General features: G+C 44.0%; 2 protein-coding genes across 9 annotated transcripts in view; one reads left to right on the forward strand and one right to left on the reverse strand.

Annotated features, from left to right (window-relative positions):
* The window catches only part of LOC128403122 (uncharacterized), a 33,387-nt gene extending 20,785 nt beyond the window's left edge, over positions 1-12,602 (forward strand). For 4 of the 8 annotated variants that reach the window (XM_053367785.1, XM_053367786.1, XM_053367787.1 and 1 more), the window contains one exon: positions 685-2,587. In XM_053367785.1, the coding sequence (XP_053223760.1) occupies positions 685-843 (159 nt within the window). In that variant the 3' untranslated portion in view covers positions 844-2,587. Of the gene's footprint in view, positions 1-169; positions 288-684; positions 2,588-12,453 lie in introns of those variants that run through there. The other 4 variants (XM_053367790.1, XR_008327875.1, XM_053367789.1 and 1 more) reach the window with 4 other exon arrangements.
* Positions 2,598-27,426, reverse strand: part of TECTA (tectorin alpha) — an 89,339-nt gene continuing 64,510 nt past the window's right edge. Inside the window, exons 13-23 of the mRNA XM_053367793.1 lie at positions 19,199-19,582; positions 17,740-18,026; positions 14,938-15,218; positions 14,100-14,210; positions 11,371-11,573; positions 9,957-10,120; positions 6,640-6,888; positions 6,378-6,540; positions 5,453-5,540; positions 5,014-5,130; positions 2,598-4,025 (exon numbers count right to left, since the gene is read on the reverse strand). Coding sequence (XP_053223768.1) covers positions 3,928-4,025; positions 5,014-5,130; positions 5,453-5,540; positions 6,378-6,540; positions 6,640-6,888; positions 9,957-10,120; positions 11,371-11,573; positions 14,100-14,210; positions 14,938-15,218; positions 17,740-18,026; positions 19,199-19,582 — 2,145 coding nt within the window. The 3' untranslated portion in view covers positions 2,598-3,927. The remainder of the gene's footprint in view (positions 4,026-5,013; positions 5,131-5,452; positions 5,541-6,377; positions 6,541-6,639; positions 6,889-9,956; positions 10,121-11,370; positions 11,574-14,099; positions 14,211-14,937; positions 15,219-17,739; positions 18,027-19,198; positions 19,583-27,426) is intronic.

Genomic DNA, 27,426 nt, shown 5'->3' on the forward strand with positions numbered 1-27,426 from the left:
TGAGTCCTGAATATCAAAATCCTATAGCCACAGGAAGCATGCCTGTCCTGATACGTCCTTGAATGACCTTTCAAATGCCCATTACCTCTGGATGCGCTTTGCCCTCCTAATTTGACGGAAGTGCTGTTTTTCAAGAAGTCATTGTTGTTTACCTTTGTACATTCTGCAGATCAGATGGACTACTGAGTCTTAAGGGTTGTGTATCATTATTAGAGGGGAAAACATTGTGATGAAATCATTTCAAACCAGAGATTTGTAAACCAAATTTTCCAGCAGATGGCAGCAGAGTAAGCAAGTTTTAAACTCTACTTTGTACTGCAAGGAGCCTTAAAAATAGATCTTAAAATGTGAAAGATTGGCAGGGCACATGGTTTGTGTTTCTTCAGGCTCTGGCACATTCTTTTGACTCTAATCTGATGGGATATTGCTTTGTCTCAAATTACTCATGTGGCTGCCACTTCTTTTATTATGAAAACAGCAATGTGGTTCACATCAAATCAGATCTCTCATTTCATATTATTTTTTTAAAAAAAACAGAGCATGAAGCCTTTGTGCTGTAACCTGACTTGTGTAAAGGCCTCAATTTAAAGAAAGTGTTAAGCTTGTTTCTTTCCCTGGATCAGTTCCCGCCCTCACTTTTTCCTTTTCATCTAAATTTTGGGACGCCTCTCTTGTGTATTTCAGGCTTTAGATGTTATCTTGACAGAGCTGAATAAAGTGGTGGACGAGGACATGGAAGATCTGCTGGAATATGAAAAGAAAGCTCAGGTAGAAAGGAATCTGTGGCTGGGGAGTAGTTTTATTACAAGCAATTTGGGGGACAGACAACTATATCCATATTAATGCCCAATGCATAAACAACAGAATGTAAGCACTAGAATTCTCTTAAATCAGATCATAGGTCCATTGTGTCCAGCATCCATTTTCTTCAGTGGCCAGCTAGATTCTTCTGGGAAGAACATAAGCAGACCATGAGTGCAACAACTCTCTTTTGCCATTTGCCCCCACCCCTGGCAATTGCTGTTTTAAGGTAGAATGTCTCTGAACCTGAAGGTTCCATTTAGCTATCATGGTCAATACCCTTTAATAGACTTATAAATACATTTGTCTAATCATTTGCTGCCCATCACTACATCTTGTGGCAGTCACTGCAAATCCCATTAGTTATTTCCATTAGTAACTAGTTAATTTTGCATTATGTAAAGGACTTTTATTCATGTGGTGTTTTGCAGATTTTGCATTTAATTAGTTACATGTATTTCCCCATCCCCCGTAGAGGTATGTGATTCCACCTTAATCCTCCTAAGCTCATGGCCATCACCACAAATTGTGGCAGGAAGCTTCATAAAATTAACTTATGTGTCCAGCTCTTTGCTGTTCATATATGTGGGTGGAGTACAAGTGTATGTCATAGACCTGGAGCTGTTTAATCCCCTTGACTGTAGATACCAACTGTTTCCAGAGTCTCATTTCAGGAGCTTATCATGCCAAAGAGTCCAGCCCCTGACATCTGATTGACTTGGGGCATTTGAGAGGTAGGACTACCCTTGATGAAGAAGCTTCACAGTGCACAGAGAGGCTGGATTGCCTGTGCAAGCCCCAGAATGTCACCCCCCACCATGGTATCTGAGTACCTGGGCTGCTTATTGGAAGCTGCCTGGATTATCTCAATATGATTGACTTAAGGACATTCAACTCTTATTTTCTAAGTGTGTGCTTACCATTGTTCCCTTGCATCCAGAAAGGGCAGAAGGCCAGATTCCTTATACCTGACCCATCCGCCAACTCAGGGGCTCCATACGGCCTTCCCAATCACAGCGGGGCAGTGTTAGAATCGTTATTCCTTTCTGTGCCTGAATAGTCCTTTGAGGCCTGAGCCTAGGTTGTCTGAGGTGGCTTTCTGGGTTATCAAGGCCTGCTAGCCATAATAGTTGTGTTCCATCTCCACTCTCAGAGGCAGTATGCCTCTGAACACCAGTTGGTGGGTATCACAGGTGGGTGGAATGCCATTGTACTCAGGTTGTGCTTGTGGACTTCCTAAAGGCATCCAGTTGGCTGTGAGAACAGGATGCTAGATTAGATGGACCATTGGACTGATCCAAAAGGTCTCTACTCATATTCTTACATCAGCTTTAGGCTATTAATTTTTTTAAAGCCCTGTACTAAGTATGCCAAGTTTAATGCATGCCCTCTTCTGCAGATGACTGGAGGCATTTTGTTCTACTGCATCTAGTCCAATGCACCTATTAAAACCAGGATTTGCACTATTAACAGAATATCTCTCCCTTAACAAGAATGATATTCTGCTCTCATAGAGGAACTTGCTACATAATTGACTGAGGTACATGCTTAACTCATTCTGTATGATATATTTCATTTAAAGGGTATTTAACAGAAACAGAAGAGAGGAAAAGAGCACCTGAATAATGTAAGGCTTTTTTATATGCTTATGTTTCATTTCAGGGTAATGTATGTGAGTGTAACACTACTTTATATTTATATTGATTCCCCATGTGATGCAATAAAAAACAGGAAATGAGCATATCTGAACACAAAGTTTTATTAAGAATAAACCATGTTTAAATTATTTGGCTGAATGTATAACAAAAAGGGACAGAGTTTGAATTGGGGTGGGGGTGGGGGAGGGAAGACACCCCAGCTGTCCAGAGCTCTTTTGTGAGCTATTTACTGAGTTTAGTGATAACATGTGAGCATAATTAAAGGGATAGGATCTCAGGCTGAAACACTAGAAGCTGTTATCAATCCTTGCCTCTTTAAATGTCATGGCTTCTCAAGGAATCCTGGGAATTGCAGTTTGATGAGGTGTTGAGAATTCTAGAGATCCTTACACACCTCACAAAAAATTTAACTCACAGGTTTCTGTTTTAAACCAATGTAAATTTGTTCTGGCCACACTGTATCGAAACCTCTGATAAACTTGGTGGTAGGTTGCACCACAGACATTTCTCTTGATGGATTTGTTTCTATGGTAAAGTGTTATGCCTGAATGTTCTCCAGCATATCTATAGAACCCCCACATTCAAAACAAGGTTTCCAAAAGCAAGTTGCCTGTTGTCTCATCTTTAAGCTATTTGAACAAATATATCAAGAGAAAGAAGAGTGATCAGAACTCAAGGAAAGAAGAAATGCTTTTTCATATGACCAAAAGTTTTCTCATTTAAACTGGATGTGTGAGTGGCAACGATGGCAGCTGCAACAAAAACTGGGATGGCTTCCCACATGCCAACCACTCTGTGGTGACATTTTCAAGGTACATGTAGATTGCTCCCATCTATTGATTCTCTTAGCCCTGCTGTTTGAATGGAGAACTTCAATTGGATGTTCTCTGAAGAACTTAACAATGGTTAATTTCTCTTGTGCATGCAAGACTCACAGCAACCACATAAAAAAGAAAATGAACAAACAAATGGCTAGAGCCTGAACTAAATGACAATGATGGGGGGCCTCCAAAATAGGAGCCTACAGAGAGCAATTCATAGATTTCAGGGCACCAATTCCATGACTACCTACAGCCCATTTTCCTTTTCTTCCAAGATCAAGTAGTGATCAAAGAGGCAAAATACTTTCCTCCAAAATTTAAACAGGAAGAGAGAGTGGGGATTGTCCTAAAAATGAAGACAAAGAGGGAGAAACACAGTTGACTATTTGCTACGCATCATGTTGGACACATCCCTGATGTTTAGAAGAGTGCAGTGCCCTGTTAAATTTTTCCAGCTTTCTTTAGGATTAAGACCATTAAAAGCAGGCCAACAACTCCAGTGCAGCAACGGACAAAGTGTTGTCATAGATGGTGATGACTGTTGTCAGTGCAGGTTGCAGGTTTAGGGTTGCATGCGCGTATCCTACAGGGACTTAGAAGGGTTAAAGTAAATTACAGTACTTTAAGTAGAAGCTGAAGATTAATTATTATGTTGGAATCGGTTTACAGAGAATACACCATAACGATAGCTGGGTAACAATGAGGGGAAGCAGCCTGGCTTGAGGTCCACTTGATGAGCTGGTTGCTACAGAGAGAAGAAGAGAGAGAACTCATGAGCCACATTTTAAAGAGGCAGAGCCTGCATTTCTTGTACTGGTTTTGATTTTCTTAGTAGCCCCGAGATACAGCTAGTGAGATCTCGACGGTACAGTAAATTATACTGTGGCTGCAAATATATAATAAATTAAATCAGTTAGATTAATTGATTTAAAATACTTTTAAACAAGGACCTCCCAATGAATCAGGGAACAATTTTAAGAGTTGGGTTTTTTTTAATGAGGGCTTATAAAAACTAGAGATAGCACAGCACCTTCAGAGGCATTCTCCCTGTCCTCTTACAGTGAGAGAATGCTTCTTCTAAGATGATGCCTGCTACAATATACCAGGCCTATCTAAAAATCAAAGGAAGTGTGCTTCAGAAATACAGCTTTTCCCCATGTGCAGTTCGTTCGTTCAATCAATCAATCAATCAATCAATCAACTAAAACTCAACTAAGCTGGCCCGGACTGACTCTCCATACATATTCATAAAGGAAGGAGTGACATGTGGTCCATAAAATATGTCACAAATTTTATGGGGAGGAGGGTAAGTAGGGAAGGTCAGTGGTCAGGAACAGAGCACATACTTTTCATGGAGAAGGTTCTCATTTTAACCACTGAGGAGCCCAGTGCTATTTTTCTAGAAAACAAGGTGCCGGAACACACCATGAATGCCTCCCTTGTTGTCTTAGAATGGCAATAGCACCCACCTGAGAGGTGCTGGAACTGGGTTCTGGTGAGCTCCGGCAGAAAAAAAGCCCTGGAGGAGCTACTGCTGAAGTAGACTGTACTGAATAGATGGACTAATGGTCTGTAGCATATGTTCATGACAAAGTTACAACAGCCAGAATAGTAAAATATTTCAAAGGAAAGGGATGTCAGTTTTTGTAAGTGGGCAGTTCCTGGAATTAAAGGGAGGCCTTGCTTCCAAACCTTCCTAAGAGAATAACTTGTGGAATGCCTGGATACATCACCTCGGCAGCTCTTGCCATCTTCTTGCAAGGTCCCTGTTACACAGCTGCATAGAGGCCCATCCATCTGGCTTGTACATATCTGTTCACAGCCTCCATTGTCTTCACACCAGTCTAAACCTAAAACACAAGATGTAAAAAACGAAAGTGGAATATTTCAAATAAGGAGGAATGGTCTGGGTCACAGTGACAATGTGAAGTTACCACTGCTTCGTATTAAAACTGATTTTTTACACAGTGATGCTGGTTTATGGCTAGTAAGGCTCTGAACCCTTCCATCTTCAATGCTCAAAACTATTTTTTTTCCTGCTACCTTGGGGGCCAGAGAGATTATTAACAAAGGCAGGATTTTGTCTTTGCAACATGCTGAATCCCACCACTGTAGCCATGGAGTAAAGTGAACCCATCACCCTTCAGGAAATTGAAGAAATCCCAGACTTACGCTTCCTCCTGATTGGCCCCACAGAGATGATCTGCTCATTGAGCTCTTTGGTATAGTCATTGGCCCTTCTGGCGTTCTGAGGACAGTTCTGACCAAACAAGGAAAGAAGATTGTTGTAAGTGTGTGCACTCTAGAAATCCACCAGACTCAGAGCAGGTGTGGCCCACCAGATGTTGTTGGGCTCCATGTCCATCATCCAGGGATGATGGTAGTCCAACAACATCTGGAGAGCACAGGTAATCTTCCTGGGGATTCCAGAGCTTAGGGGTGACTACTGACATATCCAGGACGTGGGTGGCACTGTGGATTAAACCACAGAGCCTAGGACTTGCCGATTTGAGCCGTTCAGCGGTTCAAATCCCCGCAACAGGGTGAGCTCTCATTGCTCGGTCCCTGCTCCTGCCAACCTAGCAGTTTGAAAGCACGTCAAGTGCAAGTAGATAAATAGGTACCGCTCTGGCGGGAAGGTGAACAGCGTTTCCGTGCGCTGCTCTGGTTCGCCAGAAGCGGCTTAGTCATGCTGGCCACATGACCCGGAAGCTGTACGCAGGCTCCCTCTGCCAATAAAGCGAGATGAGCGCCGCCACCCCAGAGTCGGCCACAACTGGACCTAATGGTCAGGGGTCCCTTTATCTTTACCTTACTGAGATATCCATAATGCACCACCATCCCTCAAAAGGCATGCATTTCCCCATCTACACAGATGCTATTGCTGTGGGTTTCCTGCATTAGTTGGGGGTTTGGAGTAGATGACTTCTGAAGTCATTTCCAACTCCATGATTCTGTCCCATGGCACTTTGAGTAGAGTCTCTCCTGCAGACCATAACCACCGAGGTGAGCTTATATAAGATGGTCAATGACCCCTGCGTAGAGTCTAAGCTATGCAAATCTACCGGGCCAGGATATAACGCTCCATGCCACCTACTATTTTGCAAGAGTATCTTTCTGAGTCGCAAAGTGAAACGGCACAGTGGAGGTGAACCTCATCGTAATCACCGATGAACTTGAAGACAGTGACGTGAAAGCGGCAAGTCAGTGAAACTCCGTTTTCTTCAATCCCAATTGTGTTGTCCTTTATATTCTGGCACCTACAATGCAAAAAAAAAAAAAAAGTCCCAGCTCTCAACACAGCTGTGAGGAATATCTGGAATTTCCAAAACCGAGGCAGGAAAAAGGTTGTCACTTACCCTTCTTCAATGATGAAGTATCTGAGCTTGTCATTGCTGTCTCGGGAAGGTGTTGCATAACATTTATTCAGCATTAGGATGAGATGAGTGGAATCTGCCCCAAGGACGAAGACGCCAACATACAGCACGTCACGGGTGGTCAGCACCACTTCACCTTGCCGGTAGGGATGCTTGTAGGACGAGTTTTTGTACAGTGCCATCTTGGTTGTGAAACTGCCTTCTTGTGTAGGCACTGTCAGATTAATCACACTGAAAAGGAGAGTTATAAAACTTAACGAAGAGTGAATAGAGAAAATATCCTGGAGAAACCATGGAGCAAGTTTGCTGAGTCAGAGAAGCAAGTTTAAATCTGCCTCAGGTGCCTATTTGTTTATTAATTATATTTTGCCCTTTCAAGTATATTATCAGGATGGATTACAATAAAATGCTAAAATACCATAAAGTGATGAATGCACTGAAATAAGCTGTAAACAACAATTCAGCTACCTCATTCTTCAGACAAATAGCATGGATTATGACTCGCTGTTCTTTTTCCTAATTATTTTATGGTGTTGCTTATGCATACATGAGAACTTTCAAACATTAGGCATCAGAGGCCTCTACAGGAGGGGCAATATCTTTTGCAGTCCCAGGTACAAACATATGAGCATCAAAGAGTGATCAGAGCAGTACTAACTGGGCAGTTGCAGGGCTGGTTCACATCCTATGCTAGTGTAAGTTTTTGCAAACATAGGGGACACACCATGGGTCTCTGGTCACAAAAACCACATAATGGGTGTATGCCTGGAGCTCATGAATTGGATAATAATAATAATAATAATAATAATAATAATAATAATAATTTATTTATAACCCACACATCTGGCTGAGTCTCCCCAGCCACTATGGGCAGCTCCCAATCAAGTGTTAAAAACAATAGAGCATTAAATATTAAAAACTTCCATAAACAGGGCTGCCTTCAGATGTCTTTTAAAAATAGGATAGCTGCTTATTTCCTTGACATCTGATGGGAGGGCGTTCCGCAGAGTGGGCACCACTACCAAGAAGGCCCTCTGTCTGGTTCCCTGTAACCTCACTTCTCGCAAAGAGGGAACCGCCAGAAGGCCCTTGGCACTGGATCTTAGTGTCCGGGCTAAACGATGGGGGTGGAGACACTCTTTCAGGTATACAGGACCGAGGCCGTTTAGGGCTTTAAAGGTCAGCACCAACACTTTGAATTGTGCTCGGAAACGTACTGGGAGCCAATGCAGTTCTTTCAGGACTGGTATTATATGGTCCTGGCGGCCACTCCCAGTCACCAGCCTAGCTGCCGCATTCTGGATTAGTTGTAGGTTCCGGGTCACCTTCAAAGGTAGCCCCACGTAGAGTGCATTGCAGCAGTCCAAGTGGGAGATAACTAGAGCATGCACCACTCTGGCGAGACAGTCTGCAGACAGGTAGGGTCTCAGCCTGAATACCAAATGGAGCTGGTAGACAGCCGCCCTGGACACAGAATTACCAGTAATCTGTGCCTCCATGGACAGCTGTGAGTCCAAAATGACTCCCAGACTGTGCACCTTGTCCTTCAGGGGCACAGTTACCCTATTCAGGACCAGAAAGTCCCCCACACCCGCCTGCCCCCTGCCCCCCCAAAATAGTACAGTGGTACCTCGGGTTACAGACGCTTCAGGTTATAGATGCTTCAGGTTACAGACTCCGCAAACCGAGAAATAGTATCTCGGGTTAAGAATTTTGCTTCAGGATGAGAACAGAAATTGCGTGGTGGCGGCACGGCAGCAGTAGGAGGCCCCATTAGCTAAAGTGGCACCTCAGGTTAAGAACAGTTTCAGGTTAAGAACGGACCTCCACAACGAATTAAGTTCTTAACCCACGGTGCCACTGTGCTTCTGTCTTGTCAGGATTCAACCTCAATCTGTTAGCTGCCATCCATCCTCCAACCGCCTCCAGGCACTCATATAGGACATTCACCACCCTCACTGGTTCTGATTTAAAAGAGAGGTAGAGCTGGGTGTCATCTGCACACTGATGAACACCCAGCCCAAACCCCATGATGAACTCTCCCACCGGCTTCATTCAAATATTAAAAAGCATGGGGGAGAGGACGGAACCCTGAGGCACCCCACAAGTGAGAGCCATGGGGTCTGAACACTCACCCCCCAACACCACTTTCTGGACATGGCCCAGGAGAAAGAGCGGAAGCACTGTATAACAGTGCCCCCAGCTCCCAGCCCCTCTAGATGGTCCAGAAGGATGTTATGGTTGATGGTGTCAAAGGCCGCTGAGAGATCCAGCAGAACTAGGAAACAGCTCTCACCTTTGTCCCTAGCCCGCTGGAGATCATTTACCAGCGCGACCAAGGCAGTCCCATGGTGAGGCCTGAATCCCGATTGGAAGGGATCCAAATGGTCCACATCCTCCAGGCGTGCTTGGAGTTGTTCAGCAACCACCCGCTCAATCACCTTGCCCAAGAATGGTAGATTTGAGACTGGGAGATAGTTGGTCATATTGGCCGGGCCTAAAGATGTTTTTTTAAGAAGCGGTTGAATGACCGCCTCTTTCAGCGGGTCTGGGAAGGCTCCCTCGCAGAGGGAAGCATTCACCACCCCGCAGAGCCCTTCCCGGCTCACTTTTATTAGCCAGGATGGGCAAGGATCAAGGAGACGTGGTCGGTTTCACTCGGTCAAGCAGCCTATCCACATCCTCAGAGGTAACAGATTGGAATTTATCCCATGTAACACGACTAGACAGGACCCCAGCACTCTCCCGCCCCAGCCCTGCTCCCAAGGTGGAGTCTTCCGAATCTGAGCGACTTTATCTGCAAAAAACTTTGCAAAAGCATTGCAGGAGATCTTGGGGTCCCTACCAGGCCCTGGTGACGAAGGTGGTTCTGATAGATTGTGAACCACCTGAAAGAGTCTCCTGCTGCTGTTTTCTGCAGATGCAATAGAGGCGGTGAAGAAGGTCCTCTTCGCCATCGCCATCACCACTTGGTAGGCTCAACGTTGAGCTCTAGCCCATGTCCTGTCTGATTCAGAATGAGTTTTCCGCCACTGGTGCTCTAGCCGTCTCAATGATTGCATTTATGCCAATTTTCAGACAGTGCTCTCATGAACTCAGACACAGGAATGACATCAGCATTGAAAGAAAGTAAGAAAGTCAAATTCAATAGAACATGTGAATTGACTCCATATATTCCTGTGGGTGTCTCCTCAGAGGATCCTGTACCCTTCCAAATAAAGTCAATGAGAGCAGGGCCTTTATCTCTCCCACCCAAATGACCTCTCTACATGTACAAAGGAAGCAGGTGTTTCTATTACCTGAGCATTGGTCTCACAACAGAATCCAAAGAAATTTTGATGTCAAGCTCATAAGCACAGGAGAATTCAACATTGATAGTTCGGTCCCGAGTGATAATGTTTCCAGTGTTGTTTGCACTTTCGATCCAGACTGTGTTTTTGTACATGATGTGGGTGCTGTTGGACTGCGCAGAGGGGAAAAAATGTGGGGGTGGGGAGATACACATAGAAGGATTAAAGGCCTCTCAAATGTGCAGATGCCCTCTCAACACTTGTATTGTTCTCTTTAATAGTATCCAAAGCCATAATCTGTGCTTTAGACTTAACAGAAATATGTGTCTACTCAGTAGTAACTTGTATTGAGTTCAGTGGAACTTACTCTAAACTGGGTGTATACAGAATTGCAGTCTAAATTTTCTTGCTTAAGTTGAGTGAAATGGAGGGAACCATCCAACAGAAGACTAACCCAAAAGAAGCTACCTTGAGTGAAGAATCTCTTTATGTGGTCTGAGGATAGTCTGAGAAGAATGGAAGTCTGGCAAGTTGAGGAATCAGTTAAAAAGTAGATGATCAGTTGACAAAACCTTCTTGAATTTGTGGATAGCCCTAAATAAAATTTCAGGATTACTTATAATAAATTAAAATTATGATAAAAGTCTATTATATATCATAAGCTTCCTAAGGGCAGGACCTGCCTGTCGTGGATTGGTTGGATACAGAGGAATAGTGGGAGGAACCAGTTGGGGAACCAACAAGGGAGGAAGGCTCAGAGCTCAAGGAATGGAGGTGGGACAATGATGAGTGATCAGAGGGAGAATAGAGGGAAGAGGAGATGTCGGGAGCTGAGGAAGTAACAGGACCAAGAAGCAGAGATGGGTCAGGCTGTTGAAGAGTCGTGGGGGTCTCCCCCTCCTTGTCTGGGAGATTAGCTCCCCTACCTGCTTGCCTCCCAGAACCAGAAGAGGCATTAAAAGGGCAGAGAAGAGTTTGGTGACACACAAACACAAACACAGTCTCAGATTGCTTGGGAAGCACCCTGGAGAGCAGGAGACTTAGGCAGCTGTGGGGGGCAGGGACCTTCAGTCTCAGCAACTGCTTCATGGGGGCAACACCTACTGGAGATGAGTTGCTGTGTTCATTAGGCCCGACACTCGTGCAGATCATGGGTTTTGTTAATAAAGAGTTAACTCCAACTTGCACAGTGTGATATACTGCTGCTGGCTCTCCTGACATGGCTTAATTTTTTTGCTTATGAAACTCTGTAAAGTACCATATACACCAGTGGTGCTGTATGTATGTAACATTCAAAATGCATTTGATGATGTTTTGATGGCAGGGATGCAAAACCTCTAGTGACAAGCCCAGAACAATCAATGAGCTGAAGAAGAGTGTCAAGAGAATAGGAGCAAATCCAGAGTTCCTCAAACATTCTGACCTGCACTATGTTTCCACAGTTGCCCTTGGTGTTATTTATCTGAAAGGAGATGAAATCCTCTCCTTCAATGCCAGGACAGTGGCGGTCATTGATGCGCACCCCTTCTCTTTCAAAGCCCAGCTGAAACAGCTTGCACTTTGAGATGGACACCTCCATCTGGGCAGCTTTGCAGGTCACCTCAGCATCCAGGATGTCTTGCGTGTCTGCAATGAAAAAGAAAAGGAGTGGGGAGCTGTGTGCAGATAAGGGCTAGGCAATTGGCAAATGGATTTCTATCACATTTACTAGTCAAAATACCATTTAAAGGCCACAACACGGTCGAAAATAGAAGTAAAGGACGTGAACATTAACAATTCATTTCAATCAAAGCCTTAGTCCTGATGGCCAGCTGATTTCCTCCCCTATTATTTATGCAAGACTGAGGAAGTCAGATTAATTGTAAGATTAATTCATTAAGATGGAAGTGCATGGTGCCTAGGAATGACTGTTTGCATATATTAATGGCTTATCTAGTGTAAAGCTAGTCTAATATTTATATGCAGGTGATAGGTGCAGTTGTACAAAACTGCAGTCTGGTGTCAGCAGTATGCAGATAACATCCAGCTCTATTTTAAGTTTTACATCAGCTTCTGGTGCAGCACTCAATCCTTAGAGAGTACAAGTTGGAAATAAATCTCAAGAAGATGGTGATTTTGATGGATTGCAAGCCAAATGTGAGAGGTCTAGGAGTCTGTCCTGTCCTGGGTAAATTACATCTGCTTAGAAGGGTACTCCTTGACCTTGTTTTGCTTCTTGAGTTTCAGGTGACAAATAGATTTAACCCATTTTAGTTGACTCTTAATCATTGTTTAATTGAATCTTAACCATTGTTAGCCATGCAGTCATGCCATACAATAATCTCTCATGTTGATTACTACAAAAGCTGTTTTGTATATCCTTTTGAATTTGGACACATTCTTATGTGTTCTTATGTGATCTCCCAAAATACACAAAAATACACCTGGCATTCTACCAGGACCAGAAGTCTTAAGTCAGACTCTCTGATGGGGATGCAGAATAAATCCCCTTCCCTCCTCAATTCAGGTTTGATGGACAGTTCCAAGTGATATTTTCCAGGGCTGGCGAGCTGAGGCTACAAGCAATTGACATTCACAGACAGCAAGGAAGATAGCTGTGCAAAATTGATTTTTAATGGTGTTAGGATTTTTTTAAATAAAAAAAACCCCTGTGTATTTGTATGGAAATCAGTTGAAGCCTCGGGACTCAGGTCAAGTGGAAAACAAGGCTGGATGAAGCAATGGAAAATTCTGCCACAGGAAACATTCCAGTGCTGAGACCCAAGGGAGAAAAATGAGATGAAATAAGGTGATGAAATAATGGGCTATTTTTATGTTCCCGTGGACTGATTCACCACTAAGGTAACTTGGCATTGCACAAACTACAATTGTTTGAACTAGAACAAAATGTATCTTAGCTGAAGAGCAATTCAAAGTTTCTGTGACAATATGAAACTTCCACCCCGTCCGAACAAATTCCATTCAAATCATTAATTTCTGTCATCTTAGTCCTACGATCGTTCTGTAACATCCTTGTATCTAAGAGCATGGACAGTATTCCAGAAACAAAAATTTAGCGTCATCACACCTACAAAACTGATGTCTGATACTTCCTAAACCAGGGGTAGAAAAGATGGAAGATATAAGGGAAAAAACCAAGGTTCCTTTTGACTACACATACTTAATATTATTTGCGAGGAGAAAAACTCAAGGCTGCATCCAATGTTCTCCATCCACTAGTGCAAGAGTTCAAAGGTTGAGCAACAAAGGAATCCAATGCAGCGCCTGCAATTGTGGAAGCTGTTTGTGAAACAGCCAACCCTTGTTGTCCAATAGCTGATTTTTGTGTGCAATCTGTTTCTTAACCATCTTTGGAAAATGTACTTTGTTTTTCTTTGCGCAACAGTTTTCTGGCAGTGGAACAAATACACTGCTAGGTGACTTTAACTTAACGCTGCATTGCATACAACACTCAGCCAACGTGAAAACCAGATCTACAACCTCAACAAACCTTGAAATTACGAGCACCAAGACTGACATCACAAGTTACTCACTGGATTATAGCAGACTTCTAAACTAGCCAATATGAAGCCTAACAAATGCTAAGCTCTCTTCAGCCCAGCCACCATGGCTGATGGTGAGGGATGATGGGAGTTGTAAATCAACAACATCTAGAGAGCACTGCATTGGCTACCCATGTCCTAAACTAAGGGATGGGAGGGAGAGAGATGGCTGGACTGTTCTTGAAGGGACAATGCACTGTTAATTCACTGTGCCTGGATCATATATGTGAAGGACACAGTGATACATGCAGAAGATCATGCCAGAGACTCAATGCTGGTTGTGACTGTCTAGTAAAGTTTTAATGCCCCAGAGTAGCTGGGGAAACATAGCCAGATGGGCGGGAAATAAATAATAATGGAAATTGATATTGATATTTCACATCACCAGGATAGTATCCATGATACAGGCACACTGCCTGCATAATTGGGGAATATATGAAAACACATGGAGTTGGGGGCTGCAGGTTTTAGGGAAGCCTACAGTAAGCAGAGAATGCTTGCTGTTTGGATCACCTATGAATGCATTTATGCTCCCTCTGTAACAGGGATGTGTTAAAGATGCTTTCCCAGTCACCCCTTGGCAGCTTCAACACAACCACTGGTAACTCACTGTTTCCATAGGGTGGTGGTTCTATGCAGCCACACAGCTCTCCTCCATTCTCCACCTCACAAGTTCTGTTGGGACAATCTGCCCCCACACAAGGATCTTCAACCACTCCTGCTAAAAAGGAAAAAGGAGGGGGAAACAAAGAAGGACAACCAATTTATTTTAAGACCAGTTACATGAGCTGCTGTTTATCACTTACACACAAAGTGCTAACACAAGAGAAGACCTGGGCCTTTTTTCCTATGTTAACCAGCCTTTGTTGGGGAGATGTGAATTAATCTAAGGTGCAATCAATCATTTGTCATAATCAAGGGAATTATGTTAGGTCTTTATGTTCACCATTGCAATGATGAAGTTCAAGAATACTATCCAGAAGGGATCTCTAAGATTAGATGGCAAGGAACACAGTGAATCAACTGGCTGTAATGCAGGGCTGCACCCAACTAACTTCTACTCAGAGCAGTCCCATTGAAATCAATGAATCTGTGTAGGGCATGCTATTATCTTCAGTGGTTCCACTCCAAGTATTTGGCTACAATTCATATATTTCAGAGTCTAAGATCTAATGTGTTTGGGATTTTTTATTTTTATTTTTTTTACAATGCCTCTTGCTTCCCTGAAATAAAAAGTTGGCACCCAAGGCTGTTACATGCTGAAAGTGTTGCCTAGATAGCCCTTTATTGTGCTCCCGATAAATCTGCAATAACGTAGCTGGTCAACAGCAGGATCTAACATGCCAAATGTGCCCTTGAACGGCTGTTTTATTGACTTAGGGAAGCCCACTGGGACAACGTTTGAGAATTTCTCAGTAGGAAGATGGAACTAATCCTAGCTCGCTTACAGCAATTTTCCTTCTCAATCCATTCTGTGCTGAGAATTCCAAAGGAGCGGCAGGCCTCCCCATAGGCTGCCAGAGAGCCACAGAGCTGGTACTTCTTCTGGTTGTAGCAGCCGTCGAGAAAGCAGGATTCATAGAAGGGCATTGGGTCCAGCAGCCCGTAACAAGGCTGAAAGAAGCCTTTCATGTCAGTAAGCTTGAGGCAGTAGCTGTCGCTCTGCAGGACCTGGATCTGCACGTTGTCGCAGGTGGCAGCGTACTGAGCGTATTGAAGCTCATTGCAGCTGGAATCACAAAAACCACAAAAAACTGCAGAATACTGAAGATGTGGAAAGGTGTACAAGAAGCATGGGGAAGAGGACAGCGGTGGAAGCTGTATCAGGAAACCATGTCTGTGTGCAGTGAGGCACTAGGGCTAGAGTACGGAACATATTTCTAGGCAGTGAGTAGTCTCCATGCAAGAGAGTGGCTCCACTCACCCAGACTGGCCATTGGCTTTTCTCAACAGGAGGGACTATAAAAAGCCTTCCTACGTGGGCTTGGACTTTGCTTGAGCAATAATAGTTTCTGCTGGCTGAGGCTTGTTCTCTGACTTGGCCTCCTCACCTCTGACTCCTGGCATGATTCCTAGCTCCCACTTGCTCATGACCCAGCTCTGGCACATGAATGCGTGTTGCATGCAGAAGCTGCATCTCCTGGCCCCTGAAAGAACCAAAGCCCACCCTGTCTTATCTTTCATTAAATAGACATTGTCCAGGCCTTTTAAGATTTTCACTGCAACCAGAAATAGCTAAAAGTCTACTTGTTTTTATATAATATATAAAGAGACAAGTGCAAATTGGGATTCTGCAGTCTCCAAACTCTTGTCCCGGCTTTTGCAGCAGGCTCAGGAAATGAGAATTTGTCCTTTCCTTCACCTAGAGCGAGAATGGGGAACCTCAGGGCCCCAGGGGACTGAATGCAGCCTGTCAGGAATCTTTTATTGTAGTAGTAGTAGTGGTGGTGGTGGTGGTGGTAGTAGTTATCCTGTCTTTTTCCCTGATGGGACTCAAGACAGCTTACAAATAAAAACAAGAATCGCTAAAAACATAGAAAAAACTATCATTAAAAAACAATTAAACACTGATAGTATCTAAACTATATACATATCTAAAATTTGTTTAAAACACAGCAATAATTACAATAAGCCAATAAGCACCAGCCCTTTAATTACCGTATTTTTCGCTCTATAAGATGCACCAGACCACAAGACGCACCTAGTTTTTGGAGGAGGAAAACAAGAAAAAAAATATTCTGAATCTCAGAAGCCAGAACAGCAAGAGGGATCGCTGCGCAGTGAAAGAAGCAATCCCTCTTGCTGTTCTGGCTTCTGGGATAGCTGCGCAGCCTGCATTCGCTTCATAAGACGCACACACATTTCCCCTTACTTTTTAGGAGGGAAAAAGTGAGTCTTATAGAGCAAAAAATACGATAAAAGCAGTCGATTCCCCAAAGCCTGTCGGAACAGTAATGTCTTTGCCTGCTGGCAGAAGGACAGCAAGGAGGAGCCAGTCTAGCTTCTCTAGGGAGGGTGCTCCAAAATCTGGGAGCAGCTACTGAGAAGGCCCTCTCCTGCATCCCCACCAAGCACGCTTGTGAGGGTGCTGAAACAAAGAGAAGGGAATCCCCTGAAGATCTCAAAACCTGAGCAGGGTTGTATGAGGGAATACAGTCTTTCAGACAGCTCGAACCTAAGCCATGTAGATATTTATAGGTGATAAACTAGCGCTTTGAGTTGTGCCTGGAAACAGACCACCAGTAGCCTGTGCAGTTCCTCTAGCAAGGGAGTCTATGCTCCCTATGATCAGCTCTGGTCAACAATCTGGCTGCAGCTCTTTTGAGGCAGTTGAGGTTTTTGAGCACGTAGTGTGTGTTACAGCAATCCAAATGGGATGTCACTAAGGCATGGGATGTAACTGTGCCACTGTGGCCAAATCAGACATCTCAAGGAATGGGTGCACTAGCTTTCACTGTGCAAATGTACTCCTGGCCATTCATGTTCAGGGCTGAGCCCAGGACCATGCCCAAACTGCAAACCTTGCCTTCAGGGGAAGTGTTACCCCATCCAGCACAGGCTGAATCCATATTCCCTGTTCTGCCTTCCGACTGACCAAGAGCACCTCTATCTTGCCTGGATTAAACTTCAATTTGTTCACCCTCATCCAGTCTATTACTGATGACAGATGATGGTTTAGAACCGAGACAGCTTCCTTGGCTCTAGGTGGAAAGGAGAAATAGAACTGAGGTGGAATCTACACACATAGAAAAAACATTGTGAAAATGCTTTTTAAAAAAGTTTTGAAAAAAATACATTGACTTTGCCATAGCTCATTGTCGCTACCTAGTGTCACATTTGTATATTGCACTTTACAACAGACTTAAAACGTTTTATTTGTAGCTGTATAGCTGAGTCCTGAGTGTCATCAGCATACTGGTGGCACCGAACCCCAACAACCTCTCCTAGTGGTTTTTGTTAAATAGCATGGGGGACAGTGCAGAACCCGGAGGGACCCCACAGGCCAACAGGAGTCCCCCAGACCACCTTCTGGGTTCACCTCTCTAGGAAGGAACAGAGCCACTGTAAAACAGTGCCTCCGAGTCCCATCCCATCTCTAAACCACATCTCTTCTCCTCAGGCCATGTCTTTCATTGGTGCTGCTCCACATCCTTCTCAATTGCTTTTGTCTTGCCCTGCCCTCAATTGCTTTTGCCTGGCTGGAATGTGCACCCTTTCCCCAGCCCCCCCCCCTGCATCACTCCATGTACCTCTTCTGCATGCCATTCGTCTTCCAACTCTGGGCCAGGAACACACTGCTCACCACCGGCTTCCCTCGCAAGGTGACATAATCATCTGTGCGATCCCCGTTGAAATTCCCACAAAGGCCACATACTTTATTCTGCAGTCGCTCACTGATGGCGATTTTGATGACGTTGAAGCCATTGTAATGGATCTGGATATCTGGGCTGGTATCAATGACCAGGAAGCCCTCTATGCTGTAGATTTTGGTTGACAAACCAGTCACAAAGGGGACGTTCACCTGTGTCCCATTCACCTGATCAAGAAATCAAGCAATATTTCATGCTACATTAATGCATCTTTTTCTCTTTTCTGGCTAACTTATAAAAATGGACAAGATCATATGAAAATTTGTAAGACTCAGTTTGGAAGGTTTAAACTCCTATGTTCCAATTGCGTGTGAGAACTTGATGCCAGTCATCTTACACAATGAACACATCAAATTAAGCTGATTGGTTTAGCTGAATTTTGGAATGAATAAATTTGAATTTCAGAATTCAATGTTCCAAATTTCCAACCAGAAACTTTCACAAAAAAAGATTGGGACTTTCTGTTAGCAAGGAAAGCCAACTCTTCAGCTCGTGCTAGAGGGGCTTTCAATTTCAGAGGCTACAGGTTCAGGTCCTAGTTAACAGTCAAGACAAGCACCTAATATTAGCCTAAGTAGGTCATAACACCAGGATCAGATTTTCTGTACCTAAAGGGTGAGACCATGGACTTCAAGAAAGTGACAGATTGGAGCAAGGATTCAGTCTCAGCTCAAACCATCCCACTTTCCCTGGAGCCTGTTGTCATCACTCTCCTATCCCAAACAGTCCACTCCAGAAATTGCAGTTGAGCCTCCATCTTCACAACACTGCCAGAGCCTACTGAATCAAGCATGGCCCCTTGAAATACAGGGTCTTTCATTGGTGGGGGTTAAGGTAGCCACCTGGAATGATGTGCAGCCTATTTAGAACCTCGGTGAACTCCAAATTGCTACTGAAGCACCATCTGATCCTTGCTGGTGTGTAACTTCTCTACGCATCCAGGAATCTACTTGGATGTGTCAAGAACCCCGTTTGTAAATGAACTCTTGGCTGAACACCCCTGCCCCCATGGGTTTGCTTACTACCTGGAATAGGATGCTGTGTATCATTACTGGAGTATTGGGATTTAGACAGTTCCTAGGGGACCACCAGCTACCTATGGATTAAATTGCCCCTGATGGCTCTTGTTCTGCTTCCACTGTTAGGTGCAGAATGCTTCTGAATACCAGTTGCTAGAAACCACCAGAGGGGGAGAGCACTCTTGTGCTCAGGTCCAGCTTGTGGGCATCCCATGGGCATCTGGTTGGCCACTATGAGAACAGGATGCTGGGTCTATGGGCCACTGGTTTCATCCAGCAGGCTCTTACGATTTAGCATTCTAAATGAGTCAGTACTGTACCTTGACAGTATTACGATCGCTGATAAGAATCTGTTCTTCATTGATATAGAAGTAAACAGGTGAGATGACTGTCAGGTTTGGGGACGACCACTTATCAAAATTGATGATGAGCTGGAAGGAGACATCAGGGAGTTTCTGGCAGATTGTGGAGAGGACAAAGGCGCAATTGGCAGGGAAGCGGAGGAAGGCACCATCAAACGTGCGGAACACCCCTCCACCTGCCGCAATGCAGTAGGAACTCTTCTTGCTGAAGCAGCCACGAACTCCATTCCGGAGGGCGCACTCCTCGTCCGACTTGCACTGCCGTGGGTCGCACTGGATGAGGTTGCGGCGGAAACAGCGGCAGCGGCGGGTGCAGTCGCTGCTCCAGAAGAGCTGCTTGGGCTGCAGGAAATGAGCAAGAAAGAGAAGGAAGCAATAACGTGAATGAAACATGAAAAGCAATAACATGAAAGCCCACAGTGGATCCATCCAAAAAAGGGTGTACATGTGGTCACAGTGAATGCCCAAATCAAAAACAAGAATCCAAAGTACATGCACTTTTTTCAACACTTGAGGTTCTGGGTCGTGTTGTGTGCCTGCTGGCTAACAAGTGGGGTGGGTGGGTCTGAGGAGTGATACCTTTTTGATCATGATACCAACCCTACAGAACACTGTACCCAGGAAAGCATGCTGGCTCCCATCATTTAAAGCACATTTCCACTCCCTCAGGGAGTTCTGGGGATTAGAGTTTGTTAAGGGTATTGGGAATTGTAGCTCTGTGGGAGGGATAAGCTACAGTTCCCAGGATTCTTTGAGGAAGAGAGTGCGCTTTAAATGAATAGTGTGTACACAGCCCTTGTCTGTCAGCCTCCTAGATACGATCTGGCTCTTCTGGGAGGCTTTTAGTGGTGGCTGACTGCCATTTCTGAATGTCCTTCTTGTTGCTGTTGATGAGATTGTGTCTTCATATTGATTTCATTTCTTTGCTTACTGCTTTGATGGGGTTATGCAGGTTTGCTTCAGTGCTTTATTGTTTGCTGTTGCGCCAATTTTGTTTAGTGTTGTGATGGTCCAGATTGTTTTAATTATACCCACATTGTTAGCTGCTTTGATGTCTTTTGAAGAGAAAGTGAGAGATACATTTTAAAAAGAATCAAATGAAATTGCTTTTTTTCACATTCGGACAATCGTGTGTATTAAGACCCCTGCCACATTTCCACTGTTTGATGTGATATACCTGGATTGAGAAAAAGAAATGATGCTCCCTGGTCAGAAAAGCCAATGTGAGAAATGGATCCCATTCATACAGAGCAATGCTAGCTACAAAACAAGAATTATTTTTGTTGTTGTTACTACTGCTAGGTCCCGGGTACCTTAAGAACTCACAGAGCCCTATATCCCAGCCCGAACACTGAGGGAATCTGGAGAAGTGCTGTTGTCTGCTGCATTATAGAGGCCCAAGAAGAAGAAGAAGAAGAGTTTGGATTTGATATCCCGCCTTTCACTCCCTTTAAGGAGTCTCAAAGTGGCTAACAATCTCCTTTCCCTTCCTCCCCCACAACAAACACTCTGTGAGGTGAGTGGGGCTGAGAGACTTCAAAGAAGTGTGACTGGCCCAAGGTCACTCAGCAGCTGCATGTGGAGGAGCGGAGACGCGAACCCGGTTCCCCAGATTACGAGACTACCGCTCTTAACCACTACACCACACTGGCCTCCACTAGGAGCTGAGCATTTAGTGTTGCTATTTCCATCCTGCGAAACACTCTTCCAAATCTGTATTTGGCAGGCATCCTTACTATGGGCTTTCAAGAATCTCCTGAATACCTTTTTATGCCAGTACACTTGAGCAGTTGCCTTAAAATGTCCCTTGAGTAGCCACTCATTTATATACTACCCTGGTGTTTTGGGAGAGGGCAATATATAAATACTTCTCTTTAGAAACAAAGACCATCATAATCTTTTCAAGCAGATAGTGGCCTGACCCTAAAATTTACTTTGGTTTGGTTTCAAGACATTTGCAACAGAACAGGGCTCTGCAGACTCTTGTGCTGATTGACATAGAGTGTTCCTTGCAACCAGGAGAGGGCAGTCATGTAGTACCTATTTAAACAGACACTCTGCATGTTGTCAGCTGATCTGCGGGTGGCTGGGACTTTAGGCATTTATCACACTGAAACCTGTGGATTTTGTCTGTGTGCTTCTCCCCAGAGTACATGCAGGCATCCCAAAGGGTCATTTCCTGGAGAATGGCTGCCTATCTGTGATGTGATGCCTGTGTGTGCTCCTAAATATGGCCAGAAAATCCTTAAAGTGTGCACTAGTAGGCTTGGCAAAGAGCAACAGTCATACATAAAAAAGAAAAACTTGAGACTTTCATTATATTAAGTGCACATCTGGATTCATCTGTGAGCCTCATTCACAGATGCATGTTCATCAGTTGGTGATCATAGCAGTAGGTGATGATTTGCATTTGTGACTTAGCTATTTGGGTCAGCTGTCACTGACAGAACTTCCATATCACCTCACATTATCTCTAAAACTTGTAACACCAAACTATGGTTTGGCCTTACATGCAAGAGCAGAGCCTTGTGCTTGTGCATTCCTGCTTCCTTCTCCATTGTTTGCCATTGTGTCTGAACACAGCAAACTATGGTTTATGCAAAGTACAGTTTGCCCTCAAACCAGGATCCCAATCAAGGAAATAAACAAGGTTTTGTATCCTGGTTTAAGGGCAGGCAATGGTTTGCTGAGAACCTAACAGTAAGTGAAGAAGTTGTGTCATGCAATGGAAGAAAGAAACAGCTGAACATGAGGCTCTGTTTGCACACACAATGCCAAACCATAGTATGGTGTTACATTTGAGTGAATGAAGAGTTGTAGGGTGGAAATAGTTCACATTCAATTGACAGCTATCAACGGCTGAATAATCAAGTGTCATACATACATGTGTGAGCCTGCCCTTAGCATAACACAATTTCTGAACTATCGTTAACTGTGGGGAAAGGTCGCTCTTTATTCACCATTCATCCCGATTTGTATGTCCAAAGTTTGCAGTCAGGTTAGACAACACTGGTTATCTACTGAGTTTTCATTCTGATTCATTTGCAGGCAGGTTAGGTGACATTGTATCAAGAAACTGTTTATGCCCCACTTTCTAGTGCATTTTCTCAACACTTTCCTTATCGCGTAAAGTCCAATTTTGGGAGGAAGCAGCCAGGTTTGTTGCACAAGAGAATCAGCTTTAGTTTGACAACTTGAATTTGCCAGTATGTGACTGAATCCCACCTGAAAATATAGTGGTACCTCGGGTTAAGTACTTAATTCATTCTGGAGGTCCATTCTTAACCTGAAACTGTTCTTAACCTGAAGCACCACTTTAGCTAATGGGGCCTCCTGCTGACGCCGGGCTGCCAGAGCACGATTTCTGTTCTCATCCTGAAGCAAAATTCTTAACCCGAGGTACTATTTCTGGGTTAGCAGAGTCTGTAACCTGAAGCATATGTAACCCGAGGTACCACTGTAGTGAAAGTCTGGAATAAAAGCATTGACAGTTGCCTTTCCACCTAATCAGCCTTTTTCTTAGGAACTGGGCATGGTGGATGGGGGAAGGAATAGTAGAATCATAGAGTTGGAAGGGACCATGAGGGTGCGAGGAATGTACCGTTGAGTAGGGCCAGAAAAAAGCACTGCTTCCAACAGACAAGGGCAAATGAATGAAAGGAGACTCTAGATCGCTTCCCTATAGGTCGGCCAAAGCACTGCAAGGTCAGCAAGCTTTCGAGTGCTCCTTGCCTTCCCTCCCTTCCTCCAGGTTTGTTTTTACACACAACCTGACTTGAGGGCTTAATTCTGGCCGCCCAAAAAGGGGTGTGAAAAATTGCAAACCAATACTGCTCGCTGACACCTTTATCGCTTGTAAAAGCAAGGAGATTCAAAGTTACAGTTTCCACAGCAACCTCGCTTCTCTCCTCGTTCCAAACAGAGCTCAACAAATATCCTGTTGACCACCGATGTGTACTTTTGCAGAGGAGCACGCATTACATTCCACCCCTCTTGTTATTAGATTTATAGAATAATTGAGCGCATGAGCTTGCTTCTCAGTTGATAAGGGGCTGCGGTAGCCACATTGCAAAAGAAAGTAACTGCTAGAAAGTGGAGAGGCAAAGCTGGCTCCACGAGCCATTATTCATGGCAGCCATCCTGCAGTCCAAACTGGCAATACAACAGACCTTGCGAAAGGGTTGCAATTATGACTTTGAAAGAAGAGGTAAAGGGTGCTTTTGAACATCAAAATAATTCCATAACAAATTATCTCTACCCTTCAACATTTCACAGGAGACATGTAGGGTTGCTTGAGTAGTTCAGGAGACATGTAGGGTTGCTTGAGTAGTAGGAATCTGGATAAAAACTGATTGGATCTGTACCTGTTAGGTTGCATTCACATAGTGATTTATTCCATTCCCCCCAGAATTACCCTGCCTCTTAATTTTTGTATTATATATGGGCTTTCAAGTGACATAATTGTCACTTTTGGAAAACTGAAGGAACGTAACATGTTTAGCACTCACTTCCATGTTATTTGATTCAGAAAAAAAGTCAATTTGTAGACCCTTTGCGCTGGAAAATCACAGGAGCAGAGTGAGGAAATCTGGGGTGATATACAGGCATACAGTTCTTCCTTGCTCTTTTCATGGGGGAATCATGGGGGAGCAGAAGGCATGTGCAGATAGGCTGGGGGAGTAGCGATGTTGTTCAATGACAATCATTGTTTTGCTGCAGCTCGCCCACTGGTGTGAATGAAATTTAGCACAGCGTGCCAGTATATCAGTCAAAAAGCCACAGTTCCATAATGCAACAGGTACTGCAGTGGGAAAGGAACATTAAAAATGAGCTAGAAGTGCTAGCATTTTAATCAGGAAAACTAAAATATTATTCCCCACATCTGAATGTGTGACTAATGTGTGGATCAGAATGTAATTATCCTGATGCTGGAATCTCTTTTCTTGTAACTTGGACCCGAGACGATGGATTCAAGTTAGAAGAAATGAGATTCTGACGAAACATCTGCAAGAACTTTCTGGTGGTAAGAGCTGTTTGACAGCGGAGCAGACTCCTATAAGAGGTGGTGATCTCTCTTTGCGAGGTTTTTGAGCAGAGGTTGGATGGCCATTAGTCACAGATGCTTCAGTTCACATTCCTGCATTGCAGGAGCTAAGACTAGAGACGACCCCCAGGGTCTCTTTAAAGGTAAAGGCAAAGGGACCCCTGACCATTAGGTCCAGTCGTGACTGACTCTGGGGTTGCGGCGCTCATCTCGCTTTATTGGCTGAGGGAGCCGGCGTACAGCTTCCGGGTCATGTGGCCAGCATGACTAAGCTACTTTGGCGAACCAGAGCAGTGCACGGAAATGCCTTTTACCTTCCCACTGGAGTGGTACCTATTTATCTACTTGCACTTTGACATGCTTTCGAACTGCTAGGTTGGCAGGAGCAGGGACTGAACAATGGGCAAGTCCTAGACCCTGTGGTTTAACCCACAGCGCCACCCGGGTCCCTAGGGTCTCTTTACGACTCTACAATTCTATGATTATATGATCTTCCAAGTTTTGTGGTTCTCCAGATTTTCAATTCTTTATGGCAGGACTTGAGTCCTCATGCAAACAACAACAACAACAACAACTATTTACTATTTATACCCCGCCCATCTGGCTGGGTCTCCCCAGCCACTCTGGGCGGCTTCCAACAGAATAGTAATATACAATAATCTATTAAACATTAAAAGCTTCCCTAAACAGGGCTGCCTTCAGTTGCCTTCTAAAAGTCTGGTAGTTGTTTTTCTCTTTGGCATCTGGTGGGAGGGCGTTCCACAGGGTGGGTGCCACTACCAAGAAGGCCCTCTGCATGGTTTCCTGTAACTTGGCTTCTCGCAGTGAGGGAACTGCCAGAAGGCCCTCGGCACTGGATCTCAGTGTCTGGGCAGAACGATGGGGGTGGAGACGCTCCATCATGTGCTCTTATCACACGACAGACTGCCAATGAACATACATTTCAAAGCATGTGCGCTAGATGCAAGAAGAACCTGCTTCTGACCCAGAGATGTAACTTGAGTTGGAAGCTCAGCTCTGAAGACTGGCAACAACTCTAGCAACTCGCACTGCCAAAATCTTTACAAGGCATCAGCACACAGCAAAAATAGAGACAAACAGGGATAGTGATTTATCAGGACTAGTATTAAAAAACGAGGGCTGTCACAAGCTGGAACTATGGGCATCACTGAAATGCTACACATTTATTCATTATCCCCAAAACAAAACAAGAAGGCTCCATTCTGGTTTCTGATTGTGCTCCTGTCTCACCCATTTATTATTTCAGATCAGTGAATTCAAAGCCTAAAAATTTCTTTTCTCCTGAATTTATATCTTTCACTGATATAAACTAGGAGTAAATCCTTGGGATTCAGTAGTTGCACTGGCATAAGCAACAGGGAAGGATCTCCCTCTCAGTTCATGCAAATGAGGTCATCAAATTAAAGTTTAATTTTGCCGTATTCCCCCGCACCCCACCATGCAAAAGCAAGTCTGGAAGCTCAGCCTCATTACAGGGAATTTGTCATTCCATTGTGTGGATTAAACTGATTAATATTACATAACGCACAGAACTATGCCACTAAATGCACCACCATTGTTCATTATTTCAGGATCACGCTGTAAGGTAATGGAGAAGGAGACCGAAAGCTGACAGCAATGCAAACTAGCATAGCAGAGAGAGAGAGAGAGAGAGAGAGATACGGCTGCCTGCAGCACCCGCGAATTATCTATGAGGAAATTTCACCCTTCTGAAGGAGCGCGAGCGAGTTCCCAAGGGCATTGTGTTTACATCCCCCAAAATCAAGCTATTAAGGCAGAGACATTGTCAGACGCAACAACGGCAGATAGAGAGCATTCCATCTCCATCCTCTGGTTTCTTCTCATTTGGAAACCATTTACAATCCAATCCCACAGGCAGCTTAGGGTAGAAAAACACCATAATTTGCAGTGTGCGATTTCAAATTCTACAGCTGGTTTTTATTTTTTTTTATTTTTTTTGTCATTGTTGCTGCTGCTTGGAAGAATATAGATGAGGAGTACTCCTTGAAGAAACCCTCGTTTTTATGCAACACTTTTGACAGCATGGAAGCATCAGAGCCCGCGTTAAAACAGAGAGGTACTCCCCCCACCCCATTCCTCCTTAAAGCAACATGAACCATGAAAGCTGTGCTTCAGATTTGCTGGCACATGTTTTAAAAATGAATCTTGATGAATGCAAAGGAGCTTTTGAGCAGGATCTCGCTTCATTCTGATATCCCCTTTGGATATTTTAAGCCTGATCCTCATGGAAAATTCATCCAAGTCACAGAAAGAATATAATACATATATGCATTTTTAATTAAAACAAAAAATTTTTTTCCTTCCAGTAGCACCTTAAAGACAGAAGTGTGCATGCACACGAAAGCTCATACCAAGAACTAACTTAGTTGGTCTTTAAGGTGCTACTGGAAGGAAAAAATTTTTTGTTTTGACTATGCATTTTTAATTGTTTTTTAAAACAACAACCATGCAAGCAAACACTCAAAATTTCAATTTAAAAGTAGTTTGAACTTCTAAGATGAGTTTTGCCTTAACAAGGGAGCTTATCTGAGTCCACCAAAACATAGACGCTGCCAGACAAGGTAAAAAGAAAGCGATAAACTTGCTCCCCATTCAGATAAGTAGCATCCCCACCACCACCACATTGGCAGATCCCTGGGGGTATTTGATAATCCTGACCCTGGAGTTATTTGAATGAAAGACACTTTGCAGGGTGCTTTTCTCCACCATCAGTCAATATTTTTCAAAAGAGCTGATCCCTATTGCTCACTTTTATCAGATACAGAACTAGGGTGGGGAATAGCACTCGTAAGCCCATCGAAATCAATACAACGTACTTCAAAGAAAATATTTGTAGGATAAGAAAGTTAATGTGAAACATGCCACTATTCCTAAATCTTAACCTGAGAACATAAAGAAGAGCTTGCTGGTTGAGTCCAATGGCCCATCTAGTTCAGCATGCTGTTCTCATAGGGGCCAACCAGATCTGCCTGTGGGAAACATGAAAGCAGGATTCGAACACAAAGCACCCTCATTTCCAGCAAGTGGTATTTAGAAACATTACTGCCTCCTACAAGGGGTGTCAACTTGAACAAAATATGGTGGGGAGCCCAAGTAAGCC

The sequence above is a fragment of the Podarcis raffonei genome, chromosome 15 (assembly GCF_027172205.1).
Source record: "Podarcis raffonei isolate rPodRaf1 chromosome 15, rPodRaf1.pri, whole genome shotgun sequence".
Taxonomy (NCBI): domain Eukaryota; kingdom Metazoa; phylum Chordata; class Lepidosauria; order Squamata; family Lacertidae; genus Podarcis; species Podarcis raffonei.